Here is a 27,063-nt window from a genome sequence, read left to right as displayed (position 1 = left end):
CCGTTTGCATATAGGTCCATGATCTGTAATTTTTGTGTAAGGTGTGAGACTTAGGTCGAGCTTTGTATTTTTTTGCCAGTGGATATCCAGTTGCTCCAGCACCATTTGTTGAAGAGGTTATCTTTCCTCCATTGAATTGCTTTTGTTCCTTTGTCAAAAAATCAGTTATGCATATTTGTACAGGGCGATTCCTGGGTTCTCTGTTCTGTTTCATTGGTCTATTTGTCTCTTTCTACTTAGTACTGCAGGATTTTGATTACTGTAACTACACACTATGTATTGAAATTGGGTAGATTGATTCCTCCCATTTTACTCTTTTTTTAAAAAATTATTTTAGCTATTTCACTTGGTTTGCCTTTCTCTGAATTTTAGAATAATCTTGTCCGTATCTACAAAAGGTCTTACTGAGACTTTGATAGGAGTTTTGTTAAACCTGTATATCAATTTGGGGAGCATTGACATTTCTGGCATCTGAGTCTTTCAGTCTGTGAATGCAGTCTGCCTCTCCGTTTATCCATTTCTTTGATCTCTTTTGTCTCTGTTTGTAATTCTCAGCATATAAATTCTTCATGTGTTTTGTTCGATTTATACCTAGATTGTTCATTTTTTGAGCAATTGTAAGTGATAACATATTTTTTATTTTGATGACAACATACCTGTTTAGAGTATAAGAAATTGATTTTTATATGTTTACGTTATATTCTGTGATCTTGCTGGTTTGATGCACCCAGTTTAGGGAGGGTTTTGTTTGTTTGTTTAGAGTCCTGAATTTTCTATGTAGACAATCATGTCTTCTGCAAATAAGGGCAGTTTTATTTCTTTTTTTCCAGTTTGTATGCCTTTATTTCCTTTTCTTGCCTCATTGCATTGGCTAGAACTTCTAGCACAGTGTCAGACAGCAGTGATGAGAGCAGACATCCATCCTGGCCTTTTTCCTGCTTAGGGTGAAAGCATTCAGTCTTTCACAATTAAGTATAATGTTCGCTGTGAATTTTCTGTAAATTCTCTTTAACAGGTTGAGGAAGTTTCTCACTTTCTGTTTTCCTGGAGTTTTTATTATATGTGATTATTGAATTTTATCAAAGCCTTTTCTACTTCAGTTGATATGACCATGTGAATTTTCTTTGGGCTGTTAATATTGTGGGTTATAGTGGTTGCTTTTTGAGTATTGAACCAATCTTGCATCCCTGGAATAAACCCTTTCTTGTCATGGTACAAAGTTCTATTTATATATTGCTGAACTTTATTTGCTATTATTTTGTTAAGGATTTGTATATCTATATTCATGAGAAATATTGGTCAGTGGTTTTGTTTGTTTGTTTTCTTTGCTGTTTTTGTCTAGTTTTGGTCAAGGTAATACTAGCTTCAGAAGATGAATTGGAAAGTGTCTCCTCTTCTTATTTCCTAAAAGAGAGTGTGTAGAATTGTTGTTAATTCTTTGAACATTTGATAGGATTCTCCAGTAAAACCAGATGAACCTGGGGGGGTGGGGGGGGGTGGGGGTGGTATTTTAATTATAGATTCAACTTCCTGAATGGTTATAGGGCTATTTATACTGTTTCGTGGTGGATGAGTTGTGATAGTGTGTGTTTTTTAAAGAATTGTTTCATTTAATCAAAGTAGTCAAATTTATGCATGAAGAGTTATTTGTAGTTTTTCTTTATCATCTTTTTGTTAGGTCTGCAATATCCTTCGTTCATTCGTGATATTGAAAATTTATACTTTTTTTTTTTTGTCAGTCTTGTTTTCAATTTTATTGATGTTTTCAAAGAACTAGCTCATTGTCCCATTGATTTTTCTCTGTTGCTTCTCTATTTTCAATTTCATCGATTTCTGTTCTCATCTTCATTACTTGCTCCATGCAGCGTGTTTCGGTTGGCTTTACTATTCCCTTTCTAGGTTCTTGAGGTGGGAGCTTACATTATTGGTTTGAGACTTTACCTCAAATGTAAGCATTTCTGATACAAGCATTTTAGTGCTATAGGCTTCCCTGCTTTAGCTACATACTGCTGTAGTAACAGCCCACAAATTGTAATACAATGTATTTTTGTCTACAGTCACTTCAGTGTATTTTTAAATTTCCCTTGAGCCTTCTTCTTTGAACCAAGGATTCTTTAGAAGTGTGGTGTTCTGTTTCCCAGGACTTGGGAATTTTTCTATTATTGATTTCTAGTTTGATTCCATTGCTTTCAGAGAACACACTCTATGATTTCGACTCTTTCAAATTTGTTTGGAGTTTCTCCTCTCCTTCCAGGATTTTGATGATCCAGCGTATGGTCCATCTGGGTATCTATTCTGTGAGCATTTCAATAAGAAGACATACTGTGCTGTTGATAAGTGACGTGTTCTCTGAGTATTGATTGGATCCTGTTGGTTGATGGCGCTATTGAGCTCTCCTGTATCCTTGCTTATTCTCTAATTGATTGTTTTATCCGTTTTTGAGAAGAGGGATGTTAAAATCTCCAACTATAGTAGTTGGTTTGTCTATGTCTCCCTTTAGTTCTGTCAGTTTTTGCTTCCTGCATTCTGCAGCTCGCTTGTTTGGGGCATATGCATTTAGGATTGCTGTGCCTTCTTGTTGGGTTGACCCTTTTATTATTATGTAATGTTCCTCTATCTCATGATTTTCTTCACTCTGATGTCTACTTATCTGGTAAATAGAGCTACTCTTTCTTTTGATTAATAGTTGCGTAAGTATTTTCCATTCTTTCACTTCCACTTAGCCTGTATCATTAGGTTTGAAGTTTCTTTTAAACAGCATATAGTTGGGTCATATTTTTTAATCCATTCTGTCAATCACTGCATTTTAACTGATGTACATAGACCATTTGTATTTAATGTAATTATTGACATGTTAGGACTTAAGTCTTTTTTTTTTTCTGTTTGTTCTGTTTTTTGTTTCTTTTCTTTTCCTTGCCTTCCTGTGAGTTACTCAAACATTTTGAAGAATTCAGTTTTGATTTACCTAGTGTGTTGTCAAGTGTATATCTTTATATTGTTAAAAAAAATGCTCAGTGATGCTTGTTAAAGATGGTAAGGCAGACTTCATTCAGGACCACTGCCGTAGATGTAGGGACCACTGCAGTGGGATTTTACAGTAGAGGAGAGAGATGGGGCTTAACTCCAAACACAGCATGAGCAAGTGGGAATTTATAGCTTATAGCCAAGGAGCAGGTTGGGGGGAGGTAGGTGGATGGAAAATTACTAAGAGGAAGTATAAAGATAAAAGGGATTCGTGCTAGACCAACCTACCAGGATTCTTGCTGAAGACAGGCCAAGGTGATGAACCATCACCTAGGGGGTGATGAGTGATGAGGAACCCAATCAGACATGGAAAACAGGAGGTTCTACTAAAACTGACTCATGCTAAAATTGGGTTTTACACGGAAGTGCACAGATGGGCCCAGGGGAAGGTTCAGGAACCTGACTAAGGTTTGGTCAAGCAAAGAATCTTTGTCAATATACCTTTTCAGTGACTGCTCTAAGTATTATATATACATAACTTAACACAATGCTTTACATCCCTTCCCCCTCCCCCTTTTATACTTCAGTTGAGTTAAATAGTTTCTCTACATTTAGAACCACGTCAGACAGTGTTACAACCTTTGCTTCAACTATCATACCTTACTTAGGAAACTTAAAAGGGGGATGGAAAGCCTGTATTTACTCATATTTCGGCTTAACATTTTCTTTCTTCCTTTCTTATGTTCCACGGTTCCTTCTTTTGTTGTTTCCTTTATGTTTAGAGAATTTTCTTTAGCCACTCTTTTAGGATAAGTCTGCTGGCGATAAATAAGCTGTACTTATTTTTGACTCATCTGAGGGTGTCTCAATTCCTACTTCATCCCTGAAGGGTATTGTCATCAGATGTAGGATCCACAGTTGACAGTTGTCTCTCAGCAGTTGAAGAACACGGTGTCCCTTCCTTCTGGCCTCCATGACTTCTGACCAGAAACCTGCCATCATTCAAATTTCCTTTTCTCTTGTAGGGAAGGTTTCATTTTTCTCTGGCTACTTTTAAGATTTTTGTTTTTCTGATTTTGTCTTTAGGTTTCAGAACTTTGTCGTGATATGTCTTGGCATGGATTTCTTTGCATTTATCTGTTTGGAGTTTACTTCACTTTTTGATTCTGTGGGCTTATGTCTCTTTTCAAATCTGGGAAGTCTTGCGTCATTTTTCTCTTCGAGTACTTTTTCAGTCCCACTGACTTGAGAGTTCTGGGACTCTGATGACACAGATGTCATCTTTTGTTGCCATTCCAGAGTTAACCTGAGACTCTGTTCATGTTTTCTTGGTCTGTTTTCTCTGTTTTTCAGATTGGGACAATTTCTCTTTTTTTTCCTTCAAGTTGGCTGACTTTTTTCTGCCCCTCTGTTCTGCTACTGAGCCCATCTACTGAGCTCTTTATTTCAGTATTGTGGTTTTCAGTTCTAATGTTTCCATATATTGTTGATGTATCCAGTTATTGTTTAAATCTTCTGTGTTTTGTTTTTGTTTTGCCAAGACCTTCTATTTCTTTGCTCTTTATTTTTTCAGTTGTTTTAAGCATTCTTGTAATTGCTCATTACAGCATTTTTATCACAGCTTCTACCTTTGTCATTAGTTCTCACATCTCTGCCATCTCATTATTGGCACCTAGACGACAGTCCTTTTTTAAATTCAGTTTGACATTTTCCTGGTTCTTGATATAGTGAGTGATCTTCTATTGAAACCTAGATGTCTTTATGTTGCATTATGAGTCTCTGGATCTTATTTAAATCTTTTACTTAAATTTTTTTCTTTTTTGTCTTAATCTTTATGGAAGTATAGTTGATTTACAGTGTTGTGTTCAGTGTTCAGGTGTACAGCAAAGTAATTCAGTTATATGTATACATTTTGTTTTCATTTCAGATTCTTTTCCATTATATATTACAAGAAGTTGAATATAGTACTCTGTGCTATACAGCAGGTCTTTGTTGTTTATTTATTTTATGTATAATAATGTGTGTCTGTTAATCCTCAACTCCTAATTTATCCCTCCCCCCTATTCCCCTTTGGTAACCATAGTTTGTTTTCTATGTCCGTGAGTCTGTTTTTGGTTTGGTTTGTAAATAGAATTTGTATCTTTTTTTTTAAGATTCCACATGTAAGTGATATCATATGATATTTGTCTTTCTCTGTCTGACTTACTTAACTCAGTATGATCTCTAGGTCCATCCATGTTGTGGCAAATGGCATTATGTTATTTTTATGGCTGAGTAATATTCCATTGTACCACATCTTCTTTATCTAGTCATCTGTCGATGGACATTTAGTTTGTTTCCATGCCTTGGCTATTGTAAATAATGCTGCTGTGGACATTGGAGTTCATGTATCTTTTCAAATTATAGTTTTCTCCAGATATATGCCCAGAAGTGGGATTGCTGGATCATATGGTAACTCTGTTTTTAGTTTTTTTAAGGAAACTCCATACTGTCCTCCACAGTGGCTGTACCAGTTTACACTCCCACCAACATTCCCACCAACAGTACAGGAGGGTTCCTTGTCTCTACATCCTCTCTAGCATTTAGGTTCTGTTTTTTCTTATGGGTTAAATTTTTTTGTGTACCACATTCTGTTTCTGAACTTTTCCTCCTCTTCTGTGTTGGCCTTTTTTTGTTCCAAACCACATTTCTGATTTTGTACTCTTTTATAAAATAGTCACCTTACCAATTTGTTAAACATTTTCTTGCAGTTCTTTCTATATTGCTAATATTACTGATTATTTATACCACCATAAGGTGATTGAAACATGTTTCAATTTTTTTAGTTGAAATAGTGTCATCTTTTCTTTTATGATAGTAAAGAATTTCAGTTTATAAGAAATTGGTTAAAAAAACAGGAAGAGCAACTGATTAGAAAATAGAAACATAGGCAAAGAAAATAAATGAGCATCTCAAAGAAGACAAAATTCAATTGGCCAGTAAACCCCAAAGAGAGTTATTCTTCAAGGAAAGAGGAGTTACACTTTTATGAGTGCTTCATACCCACAGTGTTGCAAGAAGCTTAGACATTTGACAGTACCCAGTGTTGTTGGCAAATGTGTATAGAAACAGACATGCCAGTGCATTGCCAGTGGGAGTGTACCTTACGTCCCCCACTTGAAGAACGATGTGGAAATCCTTAATATCCATCAAGATGTGTATTCCCAATGCTCCCTCTGCATCTCTGCTCTGGAGAGATGCCCATGGATGGGGTGACAGATAAGAGAGTTCATCGAGCTGTTGGCTTGTAATAGCAAAGTACTGGGGAAAACATGAACATTGTCAACAGTAGAATAATTCTATGAAACTAAATACATGAAAGTCAGTGAACTACACCTACATGTATCAACATGAATAAATCTTAAACAGAATGGTGAGTGTAAGGTAAGTTTAACATTAAAAACATACAAAACAGGGCTGTTACTTCAAACTATATTCAGATGTAGTGGGAGTCTAAAAAGCACACATAGAATATTAAACACCAAATCCAGGATGCAGCCGACCTCTAGGAAGGTCTAGAGATGAGACTGGGACCAGGAGCTCAGAGGAAACCATAATGCCACCTGTGATGCACCACACCCTTTCAAAGAAAACCTGAAGCAAAGACTATTACCTGTTAATAATTTTTACACCTTAGTGGGGGTACTTGGGTATTTTGTTTCAATTTTTAATAATAAAATATAAATGATACATGCTTAGAGTGAGCCTTCAGATGCTAGAGAAAAGCGTAAAGAAGAAAAGAAACCTCACGTACGATTCTGCCAAGCAGTGTGTTCTCCGTCCTTTACACACATCTCTGCACACATCCCTAATGATTTCCTTAGGAAAGTCTCCTACAAATAGAATTACTGGATCGCAGGGTATGCACGGGTATGCTTCTGCTGTGTTCTCCCAGATATTGCCCAGAAATGTGCATCTTCCCAATCGAGTTTGAAGGCCTATTTTCCTACATCCTGAAGTGCCCAGGGGAGCACCACACTTTGAATCTTCTCTAATCAAATGGACTTGGGCGAAAAAAAAAAAATCCTCATAAATAATTGTAAACGTATGCCCGCGGTAATGTAAATATAAGACTGTTGAATTTCACTTGTATTCCGATGGTTGACATTTTAAGACACAAGGTGTGGTTGGCAAGATTTCTGGGGGCCCACGAGACAGCTTTAACCCAACAGCTCCCAATCTTGACTTCTTGTCAGTCACTTGTGGAACTCTTCATAATTTTTTTTTTCCTTGAAAGGGTAATGCTGTTTCATAATTCAGGAGACACTAGATGATATTACTGAACTGATATTAAATTTGGGGAGTATTAGAGTGGCACTAGTGACGTTTTGGCCAGATGGTTCTTGGTCGCGTTGGGCTGTCTTAGGTGCAGCCCCAGGGGTGTGGAGCAGCATCCTTGGCCACCACCCACTCAGTGTCAGTAATGCCCACCCCTTAGTGGTGAAAAACATATCTCTAAACATTGCCAGATATCCTCTGGGTGTAGAATCAATCCCCCTTGGTTGAGAACCACTGTGCTACAAGAATTGTGCTGATGTAGGGGAGTAACTTTTTTCTCAGGAGATTCATGCTGAGGCACATGGGGGTACCATGTCGTGGTGCCTGCATGTCCCCAGGGATCCAGGAGAATGAGTAAACATACCCACCGTACCACTTACCACGTATGTGAGAGGGGGAAAATGACCAAAGGGCACGATGTTAATTTACTGAATCTAGTCGAGGAGTTGTATGCTCCTCCTATTCCTTGTATTGCTCTGTTTTCTCTAGGTTTAATTTTAAAAATTAAAGGGTGTATGTGAAGAAGGAAGAGTCCAAAGGTATCAGAGCAGAGTCATTGAAAACTCTCCTTTCCCATGCCTGCACCACACCCCCCACACCCGGCCCCTAGGGCAACCAACCGGATGGCAGGGACTGGTAATTCCAGAGATTTAGATACAAGGATATGTGTCTATTATGAATTCTTAAAAAAAAAAAAAAAGATGTTAGTATATTATACAGAAGTACTATGGGTTGCATTTTTTCCCTTCAAAATTTTATTTTGAAGTCCTTTCCAATTAACTTTATAAAGGACTTGTTTTGTTTTGTTTTCTTTTAACCCAAAATGGAATTTTATTTTAAATGCTTTGTGACTGAAACACTCTACAGAAACTGTGTGGCTGTGAAGCCAGTAAATAGTGACATGCTTAGTAGAAACAATACATTTATGTATTTCTGTTCTTCTGGGATTAGAAGGTACAAACAAGTGTCAACTAGACCAATAGTTGTTCATCTTTCACATTTTACTTCTCCCAGATGTTCTATTAAATGACCAAGGCTCCAGATTATTACAAACAAAATGAAGAATTTTTCAATGACATTTACATTACTGTCAATCTGTTGTCTCATTAGTATTTGCAGGAAACTTGAGAACCTAGCTTCCTGCTCTAACTGGCAAGAATGTATATCTCTATTTTGTAAATGATGTTTTTATTTTTATGGTCTCCTGGTATTATGTGGCTATGCCATTATTTCAAAAATTAAAGTTAATTTTTGACACATTCCCACGGTTCGTAACACGAAGTGCAAGAAAAGCCTCCCTGCTGCACCTGACCCTGGGGGTCCCAGCTACCCCCACAGAAGCAGCCAGCAGTCAGGATATCTAGGCATGGTGCACACGGGGGCCATCTAGACAGCCTTCTGCACAGCTGCTTTTTCATGTAACAGAACACCTTGGAGAGCTTCCTACTCAGTGCAGAGAGTCCCTTATTACTTCTGGTAGGGCTGTGATCATGCTTTGTGGGATGTCCTGTTGCTCACTTACACAGTTCTCTGTTGACGAGCACAGATGTTTTCCATCTTTATTGCATCAATGTTGCAGTGAAAGTGCTCATATAGACCTCACACTGCCCATGTGCAAAAAATAAACTCTACAAGTGGAATCTGCATTGAAGGATGAGCACATTGTTAATTTGGTGGGTGTTCCCCATTTGGCCGCCTGGGAGTTGTGGCTGTGCAGCCTCCCCAGCACTGCGTAGGAGGGCCGTTCTCTGTATACATCCTTGGCCACCCTGGGAGACATCCACTGTTTGGATCCAGCCAAACTAGATACATACGAGGTAGATCTCAGGCTAGAACTGGGGAAGCAGTGTGAGCTCTGGAGCAGCCTGCCTGCTTTCTCTTTCTCCTGTCTGCACACGTTGCTGGGAGCTCTGCCTCAGCCCCATCTTGCTTCCCACTTGTTTGTAGCATCCCTCCGCTAGCTTGTCCCTGGATTGAGGTGTACCTGTTCTCCTGTGGTTTCAGAACCGGGTTTCTCCTTTCAAGGACATGATCTTCTGCTTCTCGGAAGAGGACTGGTCCCTTCTAGACCCTGCCCAGACTGGCTTCTACGGAGAGTTCATCATTGGGGAGGACTGCGGGGTCTCACTGCCTCCAAGTAAGACTTAACTCCCCTCTCTTCCTGAGACCAAGGAACAGGGCGAGGGGGCCCATTTCAGACCTCATTGTACCCCTCCCCCCAGCCCCATGGGCGGTCACTATCATAGTGGCCCCAAGGCCACTTTGCAGAGTGAGCATCCCTGCTGCAGTCCCATGTAAATTGGGCTTATTGCCTGGCTGTTTTACTGCTTTTCTTCTGTCATTCCTATCCGAAGGCTCTCTTTATAGCTGGTTTTTAAACTAATGAGCCTAAAAGATGCCTCAGGCCACACCTGGCCCTTCAGCGTCCTCCCTCCCCTGCCCTCTTCCTGCTCGCTCTGTCTGGACTTTCCACTTCTCTGTGGCTCTGCCTGGCCCCTGTTGATGTCATGGCCTATTGTGCGCCCCTCTGGCTTCTCCCTCTGGACCTGTCCCAGAGTCACCACCCTCCTCCTACCCTGGCTTCCCGGGGGAGCAGAGCACGGATGAATGTGTGTCCTCCCCTTTCCTGTGAACAGATGACGCGGCTGCCCAGCTGGGTCTCTCCCAGGGAGAGGAGAATGAGCCACGTGTTCCAGAGCTGCAGGACCTCCAGGGGAAGGACATGTCCCAGGTGTCCTACTCGGGTGAGTAATGACATCAGAACTGGGCGGCTAGAGCAGGGTGGAGGGCTGCCGCCGGCCAGAGGCAGGCCTGCTCCCTGTGCCATCTCTCTGCAGCCCTCTGTCACCTCTGGACCACGTCTTGGTAGAATGTGTCTTGCCTCCTCCCTGATCCCTCACAGAAAGAACGTGGGGTTTTAATTTTGCCAGGTGTGCGGATTGCACTCCACCAACCACAGACTAGGATGTGATGGGAAAATCTCCTCTGTTATAAGTGGTACCTGGCTTGTGCCGACAGCCCAGTGGCCCCCTCCACGAGTGAGGTCAGGGACTCTCCAAAGTCAGGAAGGAGAGGGGGAGGGCATGCCACCTCTTAGCTGGACACTGGGCACAGTGCCTCTGGACGCCTCACCTGTCTACTCCTTCCAGCCACGTACTGCAAGTCGTGTGGGGAAAGCGGACAGGTGCTGGGGCTAAGTTGAAATACACAGATGCACATGTAGGCACCCTCCACACCCCCAGCTTTCTGTGTCACCAGAGCTTGTGTTCAGAACTACCATGCTGAATGCCTCAAGACGCCTGCGCCTTCAGGGGAAAAGCCTTTGTATGGTAGAGGCAGCAGCCCCACTCCCCTCCTCCTTTGGGACCTAAAGCTGGCACAGAGCAGATCAGGACTTCGCTCACCATCCCCACCTGGAACAAGCATCCAGGGCCTCTGGTGTGGCCAGCCTCCCATCCCATCTCTGCCCCAGCAAGCTGTGTCCAGGCTGCACTTAGGCAGCGTCTGCACAGAGAAAGTGGAAATGACAACAGGGTTGGCAGTCACTTGTCCACCGTCAAGTAGACGGGGCTGAACCTGGATCTAGCTTCAAAACCCACATTCGTAGCGTTGGCCCATTTTGCCTGCAGAATTCACATGCTCAACAAACATTTACTGAGTGGCCTCCCTCCCTCTCGGGAGCCCAGGCCTGCTCTCGGATCACAGCCTGGCGTCTGTTCAGGTGCCTTCCCCAGTAGTGCTGCGGCTGCAGGAAAAATCAATTCTTTCATTTTCTTCTCGGGAAAGACTTCCCAGGCCTCCAGCCATTCCAGGTAGAAGAAAGAAGAAAACGGGATGAGCTGCAGGTTCCCGACTTCCAGACCTGCCAGCAGACAGCGCTTGCTCAGAGCACCTGCTCAGGTAAAGGAGGGCCGGGCGGGTGTGGGTGTGTGTGTGATGTGTGTGATGTGTGGCTTGCGCGTGTGTATGTACATGGTGTGTATGTGAGCTCATATTTGCATGTAGTTTGGGGAGTGATGTGGTGCCTAAGTGTGCATCTGTGTATGTGTGTGCATGCATGTGGTAACAGCATGTGTGGTGTGGTGTGTATGTGCATAGTGTGTCTGGTGTGTTGTGTGTGTACATGTGTGTGTCTGTGAAAGTGTGCGTGCCTGGTGTGTGTGTGCACAAGTACGTGTTGTGTTGATGCATACATGTGTGTGGTGTGTGTATATCCATTTGTGCTACTGGGGGGCGGTGGTGGTAGGTTCGGGAATTGAACTCTAAAATCCCTGCTGGCAGCGCCTGGAGGGTTACCAGCTGCCTGCCCTGGTTCTGTTTGCTAGGAATCTCCCCGCTAACCCCCAGTCTGAGCCCTCCCCTCCTTGCCGTACCTGGTGGGTTGTGGCAGGGTGTGGGGTTTGCGTATTTCCTCCCTGAGCGTGGAAGAGCCGAGTCCCTGGACAAAGTGGAACTAAGGAGCAAGCTGCAGGGTGCCGAAAGGGGCAGGGCGCCTCTGCAGAGTGCGCTCCAGCTGCTCTCAGCTGTAGCCGCCATTCAGAGTCTGAGTCATGTTGTTAAAAATCACCACCTCCGGAGGCAAAGACAAAAATCCCGCCATATTTAATGTCCTCTGGGTTCAGGAGTTCTTCCAAACCTCATGCGCAAGTCCCTGATCGTCACTTAAACCCACTGTATCATAGAGGTTTTTGCAACTATGAAGACTGACTCATGCACAGTCCGTTTTACCTGTGATGCCCTTTTGAGGCAAGATTTACACAATATTCTGGAATTTCCACCTACATCCACGCAGGGTCACAGCCATTTGCGTCCCCCGCCCCGTACTATGTAGACAAGAGGGGTTGTACGTTTATGTAAGTGACCGCAGGTCTGGATGGACAGTAAGTGCTTCCTCCCTAAAAGCTTAGGTGCTCGCCCCTGATTTTCTCGGGAGCCTGCTTCTGCACGCTCGGGGTGATCGCTCACGTGTGGCCCACTCTCAGTTAGGCTTGATGAGTGCTCCATTCTCAAGACGCGTTTTGAATCCTCTCTGGCTTCTGCCCCGCCCACAGCATGTCTCTCCGCCATGGCAGCATACTTTTAGAATGTGGATGTTCATTACCCCAGAGGAATTTTCAGCTCCAGTCTCCCTTTGCTGGGCTCTGACACCGAATCTCCTTTGAAATGGCAAGAAGCTAAAGGTTGCTATCTGAGAACAGGGAGAGACGATGGGTTGCCAAGAATAGGCACCAGTTTTATTTGGTAGCCCTTCCCACACCTTCTGACAGCAGGTGACGGGTCCACACCCCACACCCACACTCAGGAAGGATGCTTCCAGCCAGTTCCATTTGTGTCTGTCCAGACGGCCAGCACACTGTAATGCTGCCACTAAGATAGAATATCTTTTCGTGTTTTCTCTGTGAATTGCGTAGTTAGTAGTCTTTTGCCCCTTTTTTCTTGTTTGCCTTTCTTCCCTTCACATTTGGTTAACTCTAAAATGTCGAAGCACTGCACTGGTGTAAGGTCTTCACGTGGTTTTACACATCGCATCCTCTCGGCACCTTCTGAGACAGACGCTGTCTTAGCCAGCACGGGCTACCATAGCAGAATACCATGGAGGTATTTTCTATTCAACAACAGATTCAGTTCCTACAGTTCTGGAGGTTGGGAAGCCTAAGATCAAGTCAGCTGCAGACCCGGTGTGTGGTGAGGCCTCTCTTCCTGGCTTGTAGATGGCTGCCTTTCCCCATGTGTTCACCTGATCTTTCCTTGGTGCTTCCTCAGGGAGACAGAGAGCTCTTGTCTGTTCCTCTTGTTATGAGGGTACTGATCCCATCACAAGGGTCTCACCTTCAAGACCTCATAGAAACCTGATTACCTCCTAAAAGGCTCACCTCCTCATACCATCACACTGGGAGTTAGGGCTTCAACATACAAATTTTGGGGAGACACAGACAGCCCATAATGGGTACGATGATGTCTCCATTCTGCAGCCTGGGCACCCGAGCTGAAGTCACCAGCCCAGGGTATCAGACTGAGGAGCTGAACCCATGTGGTTGGGCTCCAGACTGTTCTTTACTCCCCATTAGCTTGCCTTTTCTATGAATTTGTAGAAACTCAAAATTACAGGTTTGAATCTGTTGTCCCTTGTGTATTTGCACATAATTCCTCCTGTTTTTTAAACTTTGTTTATATGCCTTTTTGGCACATAGTTTTTAGAGTAATTTTAATCTGTAAATATAATTCATCTCTTTTTTGATTTTATGTCTTGCTTAGGAAAGTCTCCCCATCCTAATATTTAAGAATATATTTTTAATAACCTATCTATCTATCTATCTATCTATCTATCTATCTATCTATCTATCTATCTATCTATCTCCACGTCTAGCTTCCTATTCTCCCTGCTTCTCTCCTTAGCCCCTCCAGCTGACAGGGGACCTTTTATTCCCAGGTCACAGTGCCCTTCTTGAGGAGTTGGCCATCACCTGGGCATGGGCCTTTGCCTGCCCCGCAAACCTCTTTGAACACACCCAGCAGACTGGTCCTTCCTTGGCCATGGTCCAGCATGGCCACAGGCTTTCGCACTCATCACCACCCCCTTCCAGTTGAGCTCAATTCTCCTGAAACCTTGGGCAACTCTCTCTCTCTCTCTTAAATTTTCCCCTGTAAGTCAGAGATGGGAGCCATAGCCACCTTGTGGAGTTATTGTTGGGGATTAAATGATTTAATACATATAAAAGCACTTAGACCAGTAACTCTTCCCTGTTCTCCCTTCTGTTAGCCTAACAGCCAGTTCTGCTCCCTCCCCCCAATCTCCCTCCTCACACCCTTTTGTACTTATCAGTGCTGAGCTGAGAGGCATCCCTGATGTTACTCCATTCTGTATATGGTAGTTTGTGTCTGTGAATCCCAAACTCCTAATTTCTCTCTCCCTCTTTGGTAACCATAAGTATGTTTTCTAGGTCTATGAGTTTGTTTCTGTTTTGTAAAAAACTTAATTGGTATCATTTTTTTTTTTTAGATTTCCACATATAAGTGATATCCTTGATATCTGTCTTTCTCTGACTTACTTCACTTAGTATGATAATCTCTAGGTCCATCCATCCTGCTGCAAATGGCATTATTTCATTCTTTTTAATGGCTGTATAGTATTCCATTGTGTAAATATATCACAACTTCTTTATCCAGTCCTCTGTTGATGAACATTTAGGTTACTTCCATGTCTTAGCTATTGTAAATAGTGCGACTATGAACTTTGGGGTGCATGTATCTTTTCAAATCCCAGGAGTGGGATTGCTGGGTCATATGGTAACTCTATTCTAAGTTTTTTAAGGCACTGTTTTCCATAGTGACTGCACCAAATTACATTCCCACCATGTAGGAGGTTCCCTCTTCTCCATACCCTCTCCAGCATTTATCATTTGTGGACTTTTTAATGATGGCTGTTCTGACCAGTGTGAGGTGATACCTCATTGTAGTTTTGATTTGCATTTCTCTGATAATTAGCGATATTGAGCATCTTTTTACTTACCTGTTGGCCATCTGTATGTCTTCCTTGGATAAGTATCTGTTTAGGTCTTCTGCCCATTTTTGATTGGGTTGCTTGTTTTCTTTTATTGAGCTGTATGAACTGTTTGTATATTCTGGAAATTAAACCCTTGTCAATAGCATTGTTTGCAAATATTTTCTCCCAACCTGTAGGTTGTCTTTTTGTTTTGTTTATGGTTTTGTTTGCTGTGCAAAAACCTATGTAAGTTTGACTAGGTCCCATTTGTTTATTTTTGTTTTTATTTCTATTGCCCTGGGAGATGGACCTGGGAAAACATTACTACGATTTATGTCAGAGGATTTACTGCCTATGTTCTCTTCTAGGAGATTTATGGTGTCCTGTCTTATGTTTAAGTCTTTAAGCCATTTTGAGTTTATTTTTGTGTATGGTGTGAGGGAATGTTTTAATTTCATTGATTTATATGTAGCTGACCAGCTTTCCCAGCACCACTTATTGAAGAGACTGTCTTTTCTCCATTGTATATTTTTGCCTCCTTTGTCAAAGATTGATTGACTGTAGTTGTGTGGGTTTATTTCTGGGCTCTCCGTTCTATTCCATTGATCCATATAACATGACTTTTTAAGGGGATACAGTTCAGTATGTAACAGTTCACCCTCTGTTCCCCCATAATTCATGCTTCTCAAGTGCAAAATACATTCACCCTATCCCAACATCCCCTAATCTATTCCAGCATCAACTCTGAGTCCATAATTTAATCTAAATATCATCTAAATCAGATTTGGGTGAGATTGAAGGTACATTCACTTACATCTGTGAACCTGTGAAACCAGACATCAAGTTATGTGCTTCCAAAATGCAACAGTGAGGCAGTCACAGAGCAGACATTTTCATTCTAAAAGGGAGAAATGGGAAAGAAGGCTGACGGCTCCCAAGCAAGTCTGAACCCTAGCAGGGCAGATTCCGTTAGATTTTAGGGCTTGGGAGTCATCTTTGCTCAGTGCTCTGCCCGCCCTCTGGGCCTGTGGATGCAGCAACAGCTCTGTCAACCTCTTAACTGCCCGTGGGGCTCATCTTCCTTTTTCTTCAAGAATAATGCATGTTTGCAGCCAATTAGCTCTACTAGTTCTTTCTAGAAGTCCGATAACCTTCCTTCAGGTCATCCTGTCTCTGTCCTTTGAAGTCCAGGATGTCAGTGTGTCTGTTCATATGACGTTCTCAGAAACATTGTTGGCCCCTCACGCAGTTTATAGGGGTCCAGGCTGTCAGGCAAGAGGGTCCCAAGAGGGTCCTCCACAGATCTTTCCTGAATTTTCTCATCTCCATTCCTAGCTTCTGAGATGGTTGAATCCATGGTTGTCCAGCTACCCTTGGTGTTCTCTCCAGAACATACTTTCTCATTTTTCGCAATATAAATAGACCGAAATTTTTCTAAATCTTCAAGTCTTGCTTTCCCACTCCGCAGTCTCACGTTCTACCCAGCGCCCCTCACACTCGTCTTCTGATGTATGGACAAATCGCCCACGGCCTAGTGTCTTTCCTGCGTTCTGTGGCTTTGGGTCTTCCTGCCGTGCTCTGTCCAGTTCCACTTGCCCTTAGTTTCCCTAACTTGCCAGAACTCTCCTCCCTCCAGCAATGAAGCCCAGAATAACCATATTCCTGCTGGTCTCTTGAAGAACCTGGTAGCATTGCCCCCTGCCCCTTAGACGTGAGCCCCACATTTCACAAAAGGAAGGGAACAGTCCTGAGGAGAGCTGTGCAGTGGGCTTCTGGGTCGTAGGCCAGGCCCTCATACCTGGTTCCCCAGTGCTCACCCACCTTCTCCCCACGGACTGCTCTCCATCATCACAGACTCAGGATCCATTGAGCCAGCTTCAGTGTAATTTATAAAGTGCCAAATACCTCTACCCATCACCACTGGTGGCTGCTGGTGGGCCTCAGATGCGACACTGAGAGGGAGAGATGACCTTGGGTGGTCCCGGACCGTTGAACAGCCCTGACGTCACAGCAGGGCTCAGCCCTGCTTCAACCCTGAGCCCTTGGGCACATCACCTGAGTTTGCCTATGTTTATAATGTGGCAAATAATGTATTAGGTTGTGTGCAGGAGCAAATGGGGCTGTGCATGTTGTCAGTTTTGCACAGCCCCTGGGACATTTCAGTTCCCAAAGTATGGTAGCTGGCAGCTTCCTGGTACTCTTTTTATAGAATGTAGGGTCGTCTTCTATCTCAGAGCCCTTAACATGCCCTGACAGAATTTTTTCCCATGCCTAGTTAAGCCAGGCAGTTGCGAAGTGATGTGTCGATGGCCAAGACTTAATTTAACACAAATAGAAATTCTTAGAGCTTGGAGGAGTTTCAGTGGCTAGGAAAGAAAAGAAAAAAAAAAAGGACTGGGTCTGGGAGCTTAGGATAAAAGGGAGGGAAGAGGCAGAGACAAGAAAGTGGTACCCAGAATGGGCTAGCACAGTGTGGCCCGTGCTGAGGGTTCCCTTCCCACAGGCTATACCAGAGGTAATACGCAGGGGGAGGATCGCTTGCAAAAATGTGGGTTTCTGGACCCAAGCTGGACCTCCCTGGTAGGGGTTCCCAGGGGCTAGGACGTGGCCGGGGCAGCACTACTGACCTCCACTTTGCTTTCTGGTAGCCGGAGGTGGTGCGCCGTTCCCCGAGAACAGCCTGGATGAGGAGGTGACCATCGAGATTGTCCTGTCTAGCTCTGGGGAGGAGGACTCCCAGCTTGGCTCGTACTGCGCAGACGAGCCCCGGAGCCCCATGGAGAAGCAGCGCAGCCTCCCCTCCTCCCCCCGGAGCGGCCTCGAGGCAGCAGGCGAGGTGCAGGCCTCCTCCAAAAAGTCCTACGTGTGCCCGAACTGCGGCAAAATCTTCCGCTGGAGGGTCAACTTCATCCGGCACCTGCGGAGTCGCAGGAAGCTGGAGAAGCCGCACGAGTGCTCGGTGTGCGGGGAGCTGTTCAGCGACAGCGAGGACCTAGACGGGCACCTGGAGTCCCATGAGGCCCAGAAACCTTTCAGGTGCGGCGCCTGCGGGAAGAGCTTCCGCCTCAACTCCCACCTGCTCTCCCACCGGCGGATCCACCTGCAGCCGGACAAACTGGAGGTGGTGAAGAAGAAAGAGCAGGAGGCACCAGGGGCCCTGGGCGGGGAGCCCGACGCCCTGCTGGCCAAGGGCAAGGCCAAGCTGCATTTCCAGTGCTGTGACTGCGGGAAGGTGTTCCAGCGACACGACCACCTGGCCCGGCACCGCAGCAACATTCACATGGACAAGCCCCGGCGTTTTCAGTGCCGGTACTGCGTCAAAAGCTTCTTCCAGAACTCTGACCTCCTCCGCCACCAGCGCCTGCACATGAAACGCCGGTCCAAGCAGGCGCTGAACTCCTATTGAGTCAGCTGCGGCCCCAGCCTGGGCAGAGCGCGCCCTGCGCACGCCTGGGACGGACTGGCTCCAGCCTCCTCCCCAGGACAGAGACCACAGCCTCCTGCTCTTTCCTCTCAGGTAGAAGTGAGATAGTGGCCAACTGAGCATTTGTTCTGTCTCTGCTGTGCCCAAAGCCGGGAGGGCGTGTCACCAGCAGCTTGGACTTGCCTGGGGTTTGGGGGCTTGGAGAACCCAGTCCAGTGGTCCCCAAGCGGGCGGAGGGACCAGGGCGCCTCCTGCCGCGGTGGCCCTGTGGAGGTCCGTCGCTCGCCAACTCACTTTCAGTACACTCCCGCCCCACCCTGTCCGAAGGCCCGCTGCGTCCCGAGGCCTGGGGGTGACCGCACTTTCTCTCTGACAGCAGGAGGCTGCGGGTGGGCTGATGGGCGCGGAGGAAGGTAGTGAGGCAGGGTGCTTCCCGTGGGCACAAGGGCAGCAGGGCCAAGCACAACAAGCCATGTCATCAAGTCCCTGTCACCATCTGGTCCACTGGAACGCGTCGCAATTTTCAGATAGCCCTTTCCCGCTCAGAAGCTTTGGTGCGGGCTTGACAGTTTCTTCTTGCCGAAGGGCAACTGTGTCGTACCTTTCATTTGTGATGGCGGGTAGTTTAATTAGGGATTGTGAGCTCATCCAAGGCAAAGCCCACACTTCCAATTTTATGTTTCAACACGCTCTCTACACTGTCCTCTGTAACCCGAAGGTCACTGGTGTATGGCTGTGGGGTAGAAGCGAAGTCACCGCCATTTGGAAGGCACTTAAGCTCCCCCTTCCGCTTCTGTCCTGTCTAGGAAAGGGGAGCCCAGGCCCCAGTGAACGAGGGGCTCCTTGGGTGAGCTGAGCGGGTGAAGTCAGGTTCTATGTATGCATTATTAGTGTGCCTGTTGTTGGTTCATTAGGGCTGCTGTGACAAAGGACCAAAACCTGGGGGGCTTAGAACCACAGAAATTCATCGTCTCTGTTCTGGAAGCCAGAAGTCTAAGATCAAGGTGTCAGCCAGGTTGGTTCCCTGTGAAGGAAGGATCTGTTCCATGCCTCTCCTTTAGCTTCTGGTGGTTGCCAGCAATCATCGATCCTCTTTGGCATCTTGAAGCATCACCCCGTCTCTGCCTTCCTGTGTATGTTCCTGTGTACGTGTCTGTCTCCAGATTTGCCCTTTTTATGAAAACAGCAGTCACACTGGATTAGGGTCTTCGCTCCGGTATCTTCCTGTTTTAACTAGTTGTATCCGCAATGATCCCATTTCCAAATAAGGTCACATTCTGAGATCCTGGGGTTAGGACTTCAGTGTGACTTTGGGGAAGGGGGAGACACAATCCAGCCCACACCACCAGATAATTCTGAGGTGCTGCTATATCATTCCTGATTCACAGATGAGTCAATACAAACTCGAGTTAGCTTGTTCCCAATTCATTGGAAGCAGGATTCAGACCCAAGCTTCTCCCAGGGTGGGTGTCCTCTGCATGACAGCCTGTAAAGTTCATAGCCTGGGATTCTGAACTGGGAGTGACCATTGGTAGTGAAACCTCAAGCAATGAAAACCATGGTCTTGTTCCCAGAAGACTGGCAACGTTGGCTCGGCTCAGTGGAGAGAAACCAGGGGGGCTGTGGAATCAACAGTGGCTGAATCAGAAAGCCAGTCACCAGGCATGTGTTTTCTGTTGGTCTGTCAGGTCCCATCAGCAGGCAGGAAGACTGGGTGCATGAATGCAAGGCCCTTTGCTCTTTGTCACCCACTTCATTGTCACTGTAAGAGGCACTGCTACCACAAACCCAATGAAAGAGTTGCAGGGTCTTACGATTGCTCTGCAGGGGTAGATGCGTCTGTATACCCAGGAACAGGAAATGCAATAAAATCATTTAATCATACCTTACACGAGAAAAAACTGTTGGGACTCTTTGTTTCTAAACAGTTTGCCTTTTGGATTGATCTGCCAAAAGAAAAGAGAAAAATACGAATCCTGAAGGCCAAGGAAGTGGAAAATTCCAAATAAGCCAGATTCTTTGTACATTTACCCCCACCCACCTGTGCACTCTTGCCCAAGGATTCCACTAAGGGGAAGGCTGTGAACCCACTCACTTCAAACATTTGTCTAAAAGAGAAACACTGCTCTACTTGGTATATTTTATATATGAAATCGTATCATAAATAAGACAAAGGGAAGTAATGGAATTGAGACCTATGGGGAGGCTGTACGTCTGTTCAGTACTCACCAAATATTTTGAGGGAGCCCCCCACTCATTGACCCACACCTGACGAAGGCACCTCACTAATCAGAAGGTCACCTTGCCCCTGGGTTCAGAAACCTTCCTGGGTGATGTAGCTCAGATCCCAGGCTCTTCCCACGCAGAAGCGGCCAGTGAGGTTACCGGCGCTGGAGAGGGCTCCTCCAGAAGACAGGAGAGCCGACCCGCTTGGTCCTTTCTCACCCTCCCTGGCTGGCTGGGCAGACAGGTGGGCTACGTCTCTACCTCGTCACGGATGTTCAGAGACCCCACATCTGAAAATCATCTGTCCCCCCTGTTCCTCTGATCCCTTGTCATTGTTCCCATAAACTCACAGGTGCATAATAAAAACTTGACTCGATGAATCAATATTCGTGTCAGACTCTTCATTTTAGTTAAAAAATGTGCAGCACAGCTGAGAGAGAGAGTTAACTTGACAAGGAGAACCTGAGGTGGGAGGGTGCTGAAAACGGCCCCTCTGGATGTCAGGCATCATCTGGTGAAATTTTTAGGCCTCAGATAGCTCTGGCCACCTGAAATGATTTCTCACCAGAGGAGAGAGGAAGTAGCTGCTTCTTTACATCAGGGGTTGGACGCATTCCTGGTCGCACCGCAGCCACCAACCTCTGCCGTTTTAATGAATCCTCTGTCTCCCAACCTCTTGCCCCAGCTAGGAAGAACAAAGATGAGGCCAGTAGTGAGAAGGTACCTTGTCATTCCTAAGTGACATCATTGCACAAGTGGAAGACAAGGCACGAGGTCTGCCTTGGACTTGGAGGTTGGTCCTGGTTGCTTTTCTTCCATGAGATGGTTTCCCTCTGTCGAAAGTGGAGTTTTGATCAGGCACAAACGCTTCTGCTTGCAGCAAAATGTAGAGAATTAGATGACATTTACGTCACCTCCTCAGTTCCCTCAAACAAGCTCAGGTGCATTTCTTATTAGCAACAAAATTTGATAACTGTCTTGTCCTAAAAGTAACGGTCAGTGCCCATCTGTGCTCCAACGCAAACAAGTCTACAGGTTAGGTAACATGCATGAGAAGGCAGTGTAGCCAGGAAGGGAGCACTGGGGGGAAGACTGGATGACCAGGCTCTCCTGCAGTCCTGTCCCACGGCTAAGGCATCCCGCGTCTGCAGGCTGGTTATTAGGGATCGTAAGTTCAAGGGCAAAGCCTGGGGTTCCATTTATACCTACTTTGACCATCCCATACCGACTGGGAAATTCATCTTCTCTCTCAGCCATAGCCTATAACCAAGGTACCAGGATTAACGTGCATATAATCACCAAGGTCCACTGCAGGGTTATCAATTCTCCATAAGAAGATGCAGAACTCTTTTAAGAAGAAATGGAAGAGCAGATTCCTCAGAAATACAGAGAAGTGGGAAAGGCCAGGCTTACCTTGCATAACTTGGCTATGGCCAAGGCTGTCACAGGCAGGCTGGTAACCCCCGCAAGACAAAGCAGTGTCTCCTCACACACAACTACATGGCAGGGGATTACCCTTTTCCCTTTATCTGCTAAAAAAAACCAATTTGGTACAGTTGTGTCTATGCTAGCCTACTGTATACAGGTCTTTTTACATCTCGTCAGAAGAGGATCTGGGGTAGGAAAGAGTATAAACTCAGGTGGCAATCATACCAACACTTTGTATCTTCAGCAAACATTAACTTGTTGAGTTACAGGCAAGGGGAGTTGGGGATGGAGTTGCTAAGAGGAGCTGGACCAATTTTATCTTGGTCTCCTCTTTGGCCACTCATATTTTCCTAAAATGTCTCGACTGATGTTAAGATGATATTCTATGGTCATGATCTGAAAACCTAACTAGCAACTTCCTCTAACCATCTGCTCAGGAAGCAGAGTCTGACCAGATGTGCACTCACCAAATTTATAGAAGCCGAACCGGGTGCTCCAGCAAAGATGGCCACTGAGGTGGGAGAGCCCAGGGACCCCGCAACCTTAAGGTAGTCTCTGGTCCCTGTGGAGGTTTTCATGTGGCTGCTTTTGGTGACAGCAGAGAACTTCGGCTTGGGCACACTCTGTCCTATGAGAAAGTGTTAAGCAGGTGGGCAGTCTTGGGGTTTAGAGAGGCTGAGCATGAACACAGGTCGTAGTCGGAAGGAAGAGGGTGGGCACATACCTGGTTCATTCTCTCAGTGCTTTCTCCATGGCTTACCACCACAGGCAAAGACCTCCTTGCGTTAACCTGTTTACATCATCAGCTCAGGACTGGATACAAAATGAGATCTTGTAAAAGGTGCACTTCATCACTTCTGCCCTCCCAAGAGAGACTGGACTCCTAGTGGAACAGGGGCTTGGAAACCAGCTTGTTCAGGTGCTGAGAAGAGCCTGCTGCCATCCTGACACCGATTCTCTGACACCAACCGGGTGTCCGCTGTGGACCAGGAGTGTTGCCCACCATTCCAGTAAACAAAGCATCTTGCCCGTTATTCTGCAAAACAAGGGTCAAGCCGCCAGCTACTGCAGCTCCACCCTCCTACTGTGCACCCTGAAGGGAATTCAGGATAGAGAAAAACAGGAAGAACTATGTGCTTTGGACACTGGCCCTGTATGTTAAGATGCATATCTAAGGCATAATTTCACTGAGCCCAGATTCTTGCATCTTCCCATACTTAGAAAAGTGCTAAAATCATTAGCTTGAGATGCCTGTGTTCACTGCCCCATTAGGAGGGACAATCTGAGATCATGGAACACATGAGTTTTATTTTTTGTCACTCTTTTGGGTGGAGGTGAGGTTTTTTTTTTTTTAGAGTTGGGTTTTAAGAGGCAGAGGAAAACAAGTTACTTTCTTTTGCTGGCCACTTGGGAAGAAGCCGAAGACAAAAGCTTGTCTGAAGCCAGACAGCCTCCTCGTCCCTGAACCAGAGCTCATCTCCTTTGGGGAAGGCCCTTCCCTCCTGAGGAGGTCAGTGCAACAGCCCAGGTGCTTCCTCCCGGCTCCGTTGTAGAGAGCTCTCTTAGCAACAGTGACCCCATTTCCCCCCCACATTTCTCCCTTTGCACTGAGACCTTTCTTTGGAAAGCATTGGCGATAAACCATTTAGTTATTTTGTATTGGCGTCAACTTCCTTGATGCTGGGAAGGCTCATTATCAGAGAGTCATGTCCCACGGAGGAAGAAAGAGGTATGCTTTTAGAGAGATTTTGGCCACATTTGGGCAGCAAGGAGCCATCTAGGAAGTGAGTCTTAGGTGGTGTTCGAAATAGGAGGAATTAATGATCTTCATAAGGAGGAAGCTTACAGGAGTGGTCAGTTCTCTCTAGACACCAACCCATCATTATTCCTGTGGAGGATGTCACAGCACAGCAGTGAGAGACACAAAGAATAAACAGTTTAAAGACAGCAAAGAGAGAACAAATTCAAACAATAATCAATGTAGCTAGTTGCAATCTGGATCACAATAGGGTACCAAGTCCAGAGGGAAGCCAACTGAAGAAGCTTTCTAGGGTCAAAGCATCTCTTGCCATTTGAAATGTCTCCGATAATGTCACTGGGTGTTTAGGAAAAATTTCTGAGTGACTCATACAGCATGAAGACTGTCTCTATATATGAGCTGTTTGTTACAGTGATTTCTCTGATTTTTATGTCATGTCCTATTTTTGGCATGAATGGCTTTGGGAAAAGGGCAGTTTTACTTCTTAATAATTCCAAGTCAAAAGGATGGGAGAAAAAATTGGAAATATTAGTTTGGATTGTCCTAGACAGGTATTGGAGGAAACTAGAATTCAGGACCTATTCCAGTTTTCAGGTAAATACCAAAACCTCAGAGATAATTATGAGCACAGAATCTCATATCCACAAAGTTATATTACTGAAAAATATTTTTTCTCTCTAAAATCACCATCATTTGTACCAAATATACCCAAATTAAGACTAATATGATTCAAAAATTAGTCTAGTTTCAATAAACTTGGCCTGATAATTTACATAAGTGTAACAAGAATAGGAATTAATCATATAGGCTCTTTTAAATTTACTTCATTTGAACTTTTCCCAAGGAATCTCAGATTGAACTTTTAAAGGCCTCTCGAGGCCAGGAAAGCCAAGCCAACAATTGCCATCAGACTTTACCTGCAATAACTATAGATTTGGGAGAATTCCTGTCTTCTTTAGGTTCCCACAATATCTTGGGAGTTCCTGCACCTGCCATAAAGTGACTTTCCTTACTCACCTGGTTTAGCTGCTGGGAACCCTGTAAGCAAGATACCAGGATGACTTTTCAAGGGTCTTTATTGACTCCATAAAGTCAATCTTTGTTCCTTAAAGCTGACTGATCGTATGTGAGTTAATGCATGTCTCAGTGAAATATGACGCACCAGCCAAAGCCTTGGTATTATAACCATTGTTTCCAACTGTGTCCTGTTATAAAGAGAACAGATTCTTAAAGAGCTTATGCAAATAACTCTATTGCCATGAAAATAAGAACACTTATTAAGAGTTTCCAAATTCTAGAGGAATAGGCAGGAAGAAAAAGATAGATGTTTTATCTTTGTTTACAAAGGTCTGCTTTATCAAATTACTGCATGTCATAGATAGCTTGAGAGAAAAGGTTTCCTTAAATCTGGAAGAGCAAAACACAAAAGAACCAGCAATGCTTAAAACAAAACGTCATACAAATTATTCTGTCCTCATCAGTTTATTCAGTTCCATGCAATTTGTTCTTGATCTTGATCTTCTGTTAGCAGTTTTATGAAGCCATCAGTTTCTCTGTTAGAGTTCTATAAATTCTTAACCAGTTCAATGGTATGATCCAAAAGTTTATCAGAAACCTGTACTCTAGAGTAAGTGTCCTTTTCATGAATCTTACTGAATTTAAAACATATTTGTAAAAGCATCGGAGCAAAACAATGACTCTCTGTAAATGACAGAAGACAAATTTTTTCATTATTGAAGATCCGAGAGTTCATTGTAACGGAATTGACAAGGCAGTTTGGTTATTTCTGGGACAAACTACTTTAAAATAATAAGTAGAATTATAAATAATAACATTATACCAGGACATACCGGATTCCTGATCGCACACACTTTCTGAAATACTGTAACATATACCTGTATACAGACACAACATGAAGAAGGCTTGTTTGCTTTTATTTGACAATGCTTCCCATGTAACTTAACAGATCAAGTCTAGTTACTTTAACATCTTTCTTTCTGTAAGGAGAGAGAACAGATCTTGAGATATATCAGGGGCCCTGTGAAATAGCTCATATCTCAAAGTTACTTGTAAGTCAAAAATTCTTCATTTAGCATTAAGATTCTTGGAAATTTGTTAAAATACCTAAAAGTTTTAAAAACACTTAGATAGAATCACAGGTCACTGTGAAACAACCAAAATGGCAAAGACTTCACAAACATAGAAGGTTATATGGTTCTAAGAAAAACTTAACTCTTTTAATATCAAGAGGACTAGGTTTACTTAAGTAATCAAAGACCTGATAAAACAATACAGAACACAAGTATTCTGACAAGACAGAAGATTTTTTTTCTACCTAGGCATATTACCTAAAGGTAAAGAAAACCTTTGATTACAGTTTCTCATTAAGACCAGAACAATAATCTAAGAAAACTTCTTCCTTTGAACAGAGAGAAAAAGCTAATTTTAATTTTACACCAGGTTACTTTTGATGTTAAAACTCATTTACTTAATTTAATGTATTCCAGGTTTAGCTAGTCCTGACAACACATAAAATTCCTTTATAAAGATTCTCTTTTTCACAAACCTTGTACAACTTTATATATCCATTTTATTTGTACTTTGTTTTCCTTCCCATTTAGAAATAACCAGCTTTAGGAAGAAAATTCTTTTCCCTTAACAAATGCATTTCCTTTCCTTATACTTTTAAAAAATTCCTTACACACAAAGATATTATCCTTATTAATATTAGCAGCTTTAATTACATATATTAATTAGGATTTTTAACTCTTAGAAACCTTAATTTATAGTAAAAACTAAGAAGCAAGCAATTGTGAACTGTTCGTTATATATATTTTTTTGGATTGGCAAACTTATGAATACATTTTATTATTTCTAGACATAGACATTTCCTCAAAGCATAATTTTTTCTTACAATGTGGTACAAGATAGGTTTCTAATAGACCCAAATATCTTTAGTTTTTCTGTAATAAGACAAAAGTAGGTCAATTTAGACCTGCTTAGCAATTATTATTTCAGTATTTTATCTTATTTGGAAATGATCTAGCCACTCAATGAATTCCCAATATTTAACTTAGCAAAATATTAAAGTTTCAAGTCACCAAAAGACTATGGAAGTTATTTTTAAGTAGTCATAGCATAAAACATAATTATTCTTAAAGAGTTCACCTAAAAACTTGTATACCAATTACATTTAATTTACTTATAAAATCTCATTATACAGTTATTTTTCTTGGAGGCAAATTTTATTAACACATAACATAAACTTACTTGACTTTTAGTAAACCTAGGTATAATCAAAGTATTATACTTTGTGTTGATAACTCTAATGTCCATATTAATTAAAACAACAATCTCAAACTCTCTTTAGTACCAAATATTTTCTCAGATCACGTGAACCTGACATTTATTTGAGTTAATTTCTATTATATTTCTGAGAGTATACTCAATTTATATGGCACT

General features: G+C 43.6%; 1 protein-coding gene across 2 annotated transcripts in view; it reads left to right on the top strand.

The window, feature by feature from the left end:
• ZNF496 (zinc finger protein 496) overlaps positions 1–20,798 on the top strand; it is a 33,076-nt gene extending 12,278 nt beyond the window's left edge. Inside the window, exons 7-10 of one of the 2 annotated variants that reach the window (XM_031449453.2) lie at positions 9,307–9,418; positions 9,918–10,025; positions 11,068–11,181; positions 17,413–20,798. In XM_031449453.2, the coding sequence (XP_031305313.1) occupies positions 9,307–9,418; positions 9,918–10,025; positions 11,068–11,181; positions 17,413–18,170 (1,092 nt within the window). In that variant the 3' untranslated portion in view covers positions 18,171–20,798. Of the gene's footprint in view, positions 1–9,285; positions 9,419–9,917; positions 10,026–11,067; positions 11,182–17,412 lie in introns of both variants that reach the window. The other variant, XM_031449452.2, reaches the window with a different exon arrangement.
• The last annotated feature ends 6,265 nt before the right edge of the window (positions 20,799–27,063 follow it).

This window comes from Camelus dromedarius, chromosome 3 (genome assembly GCF_036321535.1).
Source record: "Camelus dromedarius isolate mCamDro1 chromosome 3, mCamDro1.pat, whole genome shotgun sequence".
Lineage (NCBI taxonomy): Eukaryota > Metazoa > Chordata > Mammalia > Artiodactyla > Camelidae > Camelus > Camelus dromedarius.
Note: the sequence above shows the minus strand (reverse complement) of the source record. Positions and strands in the feature narration are given on the sequence as shown.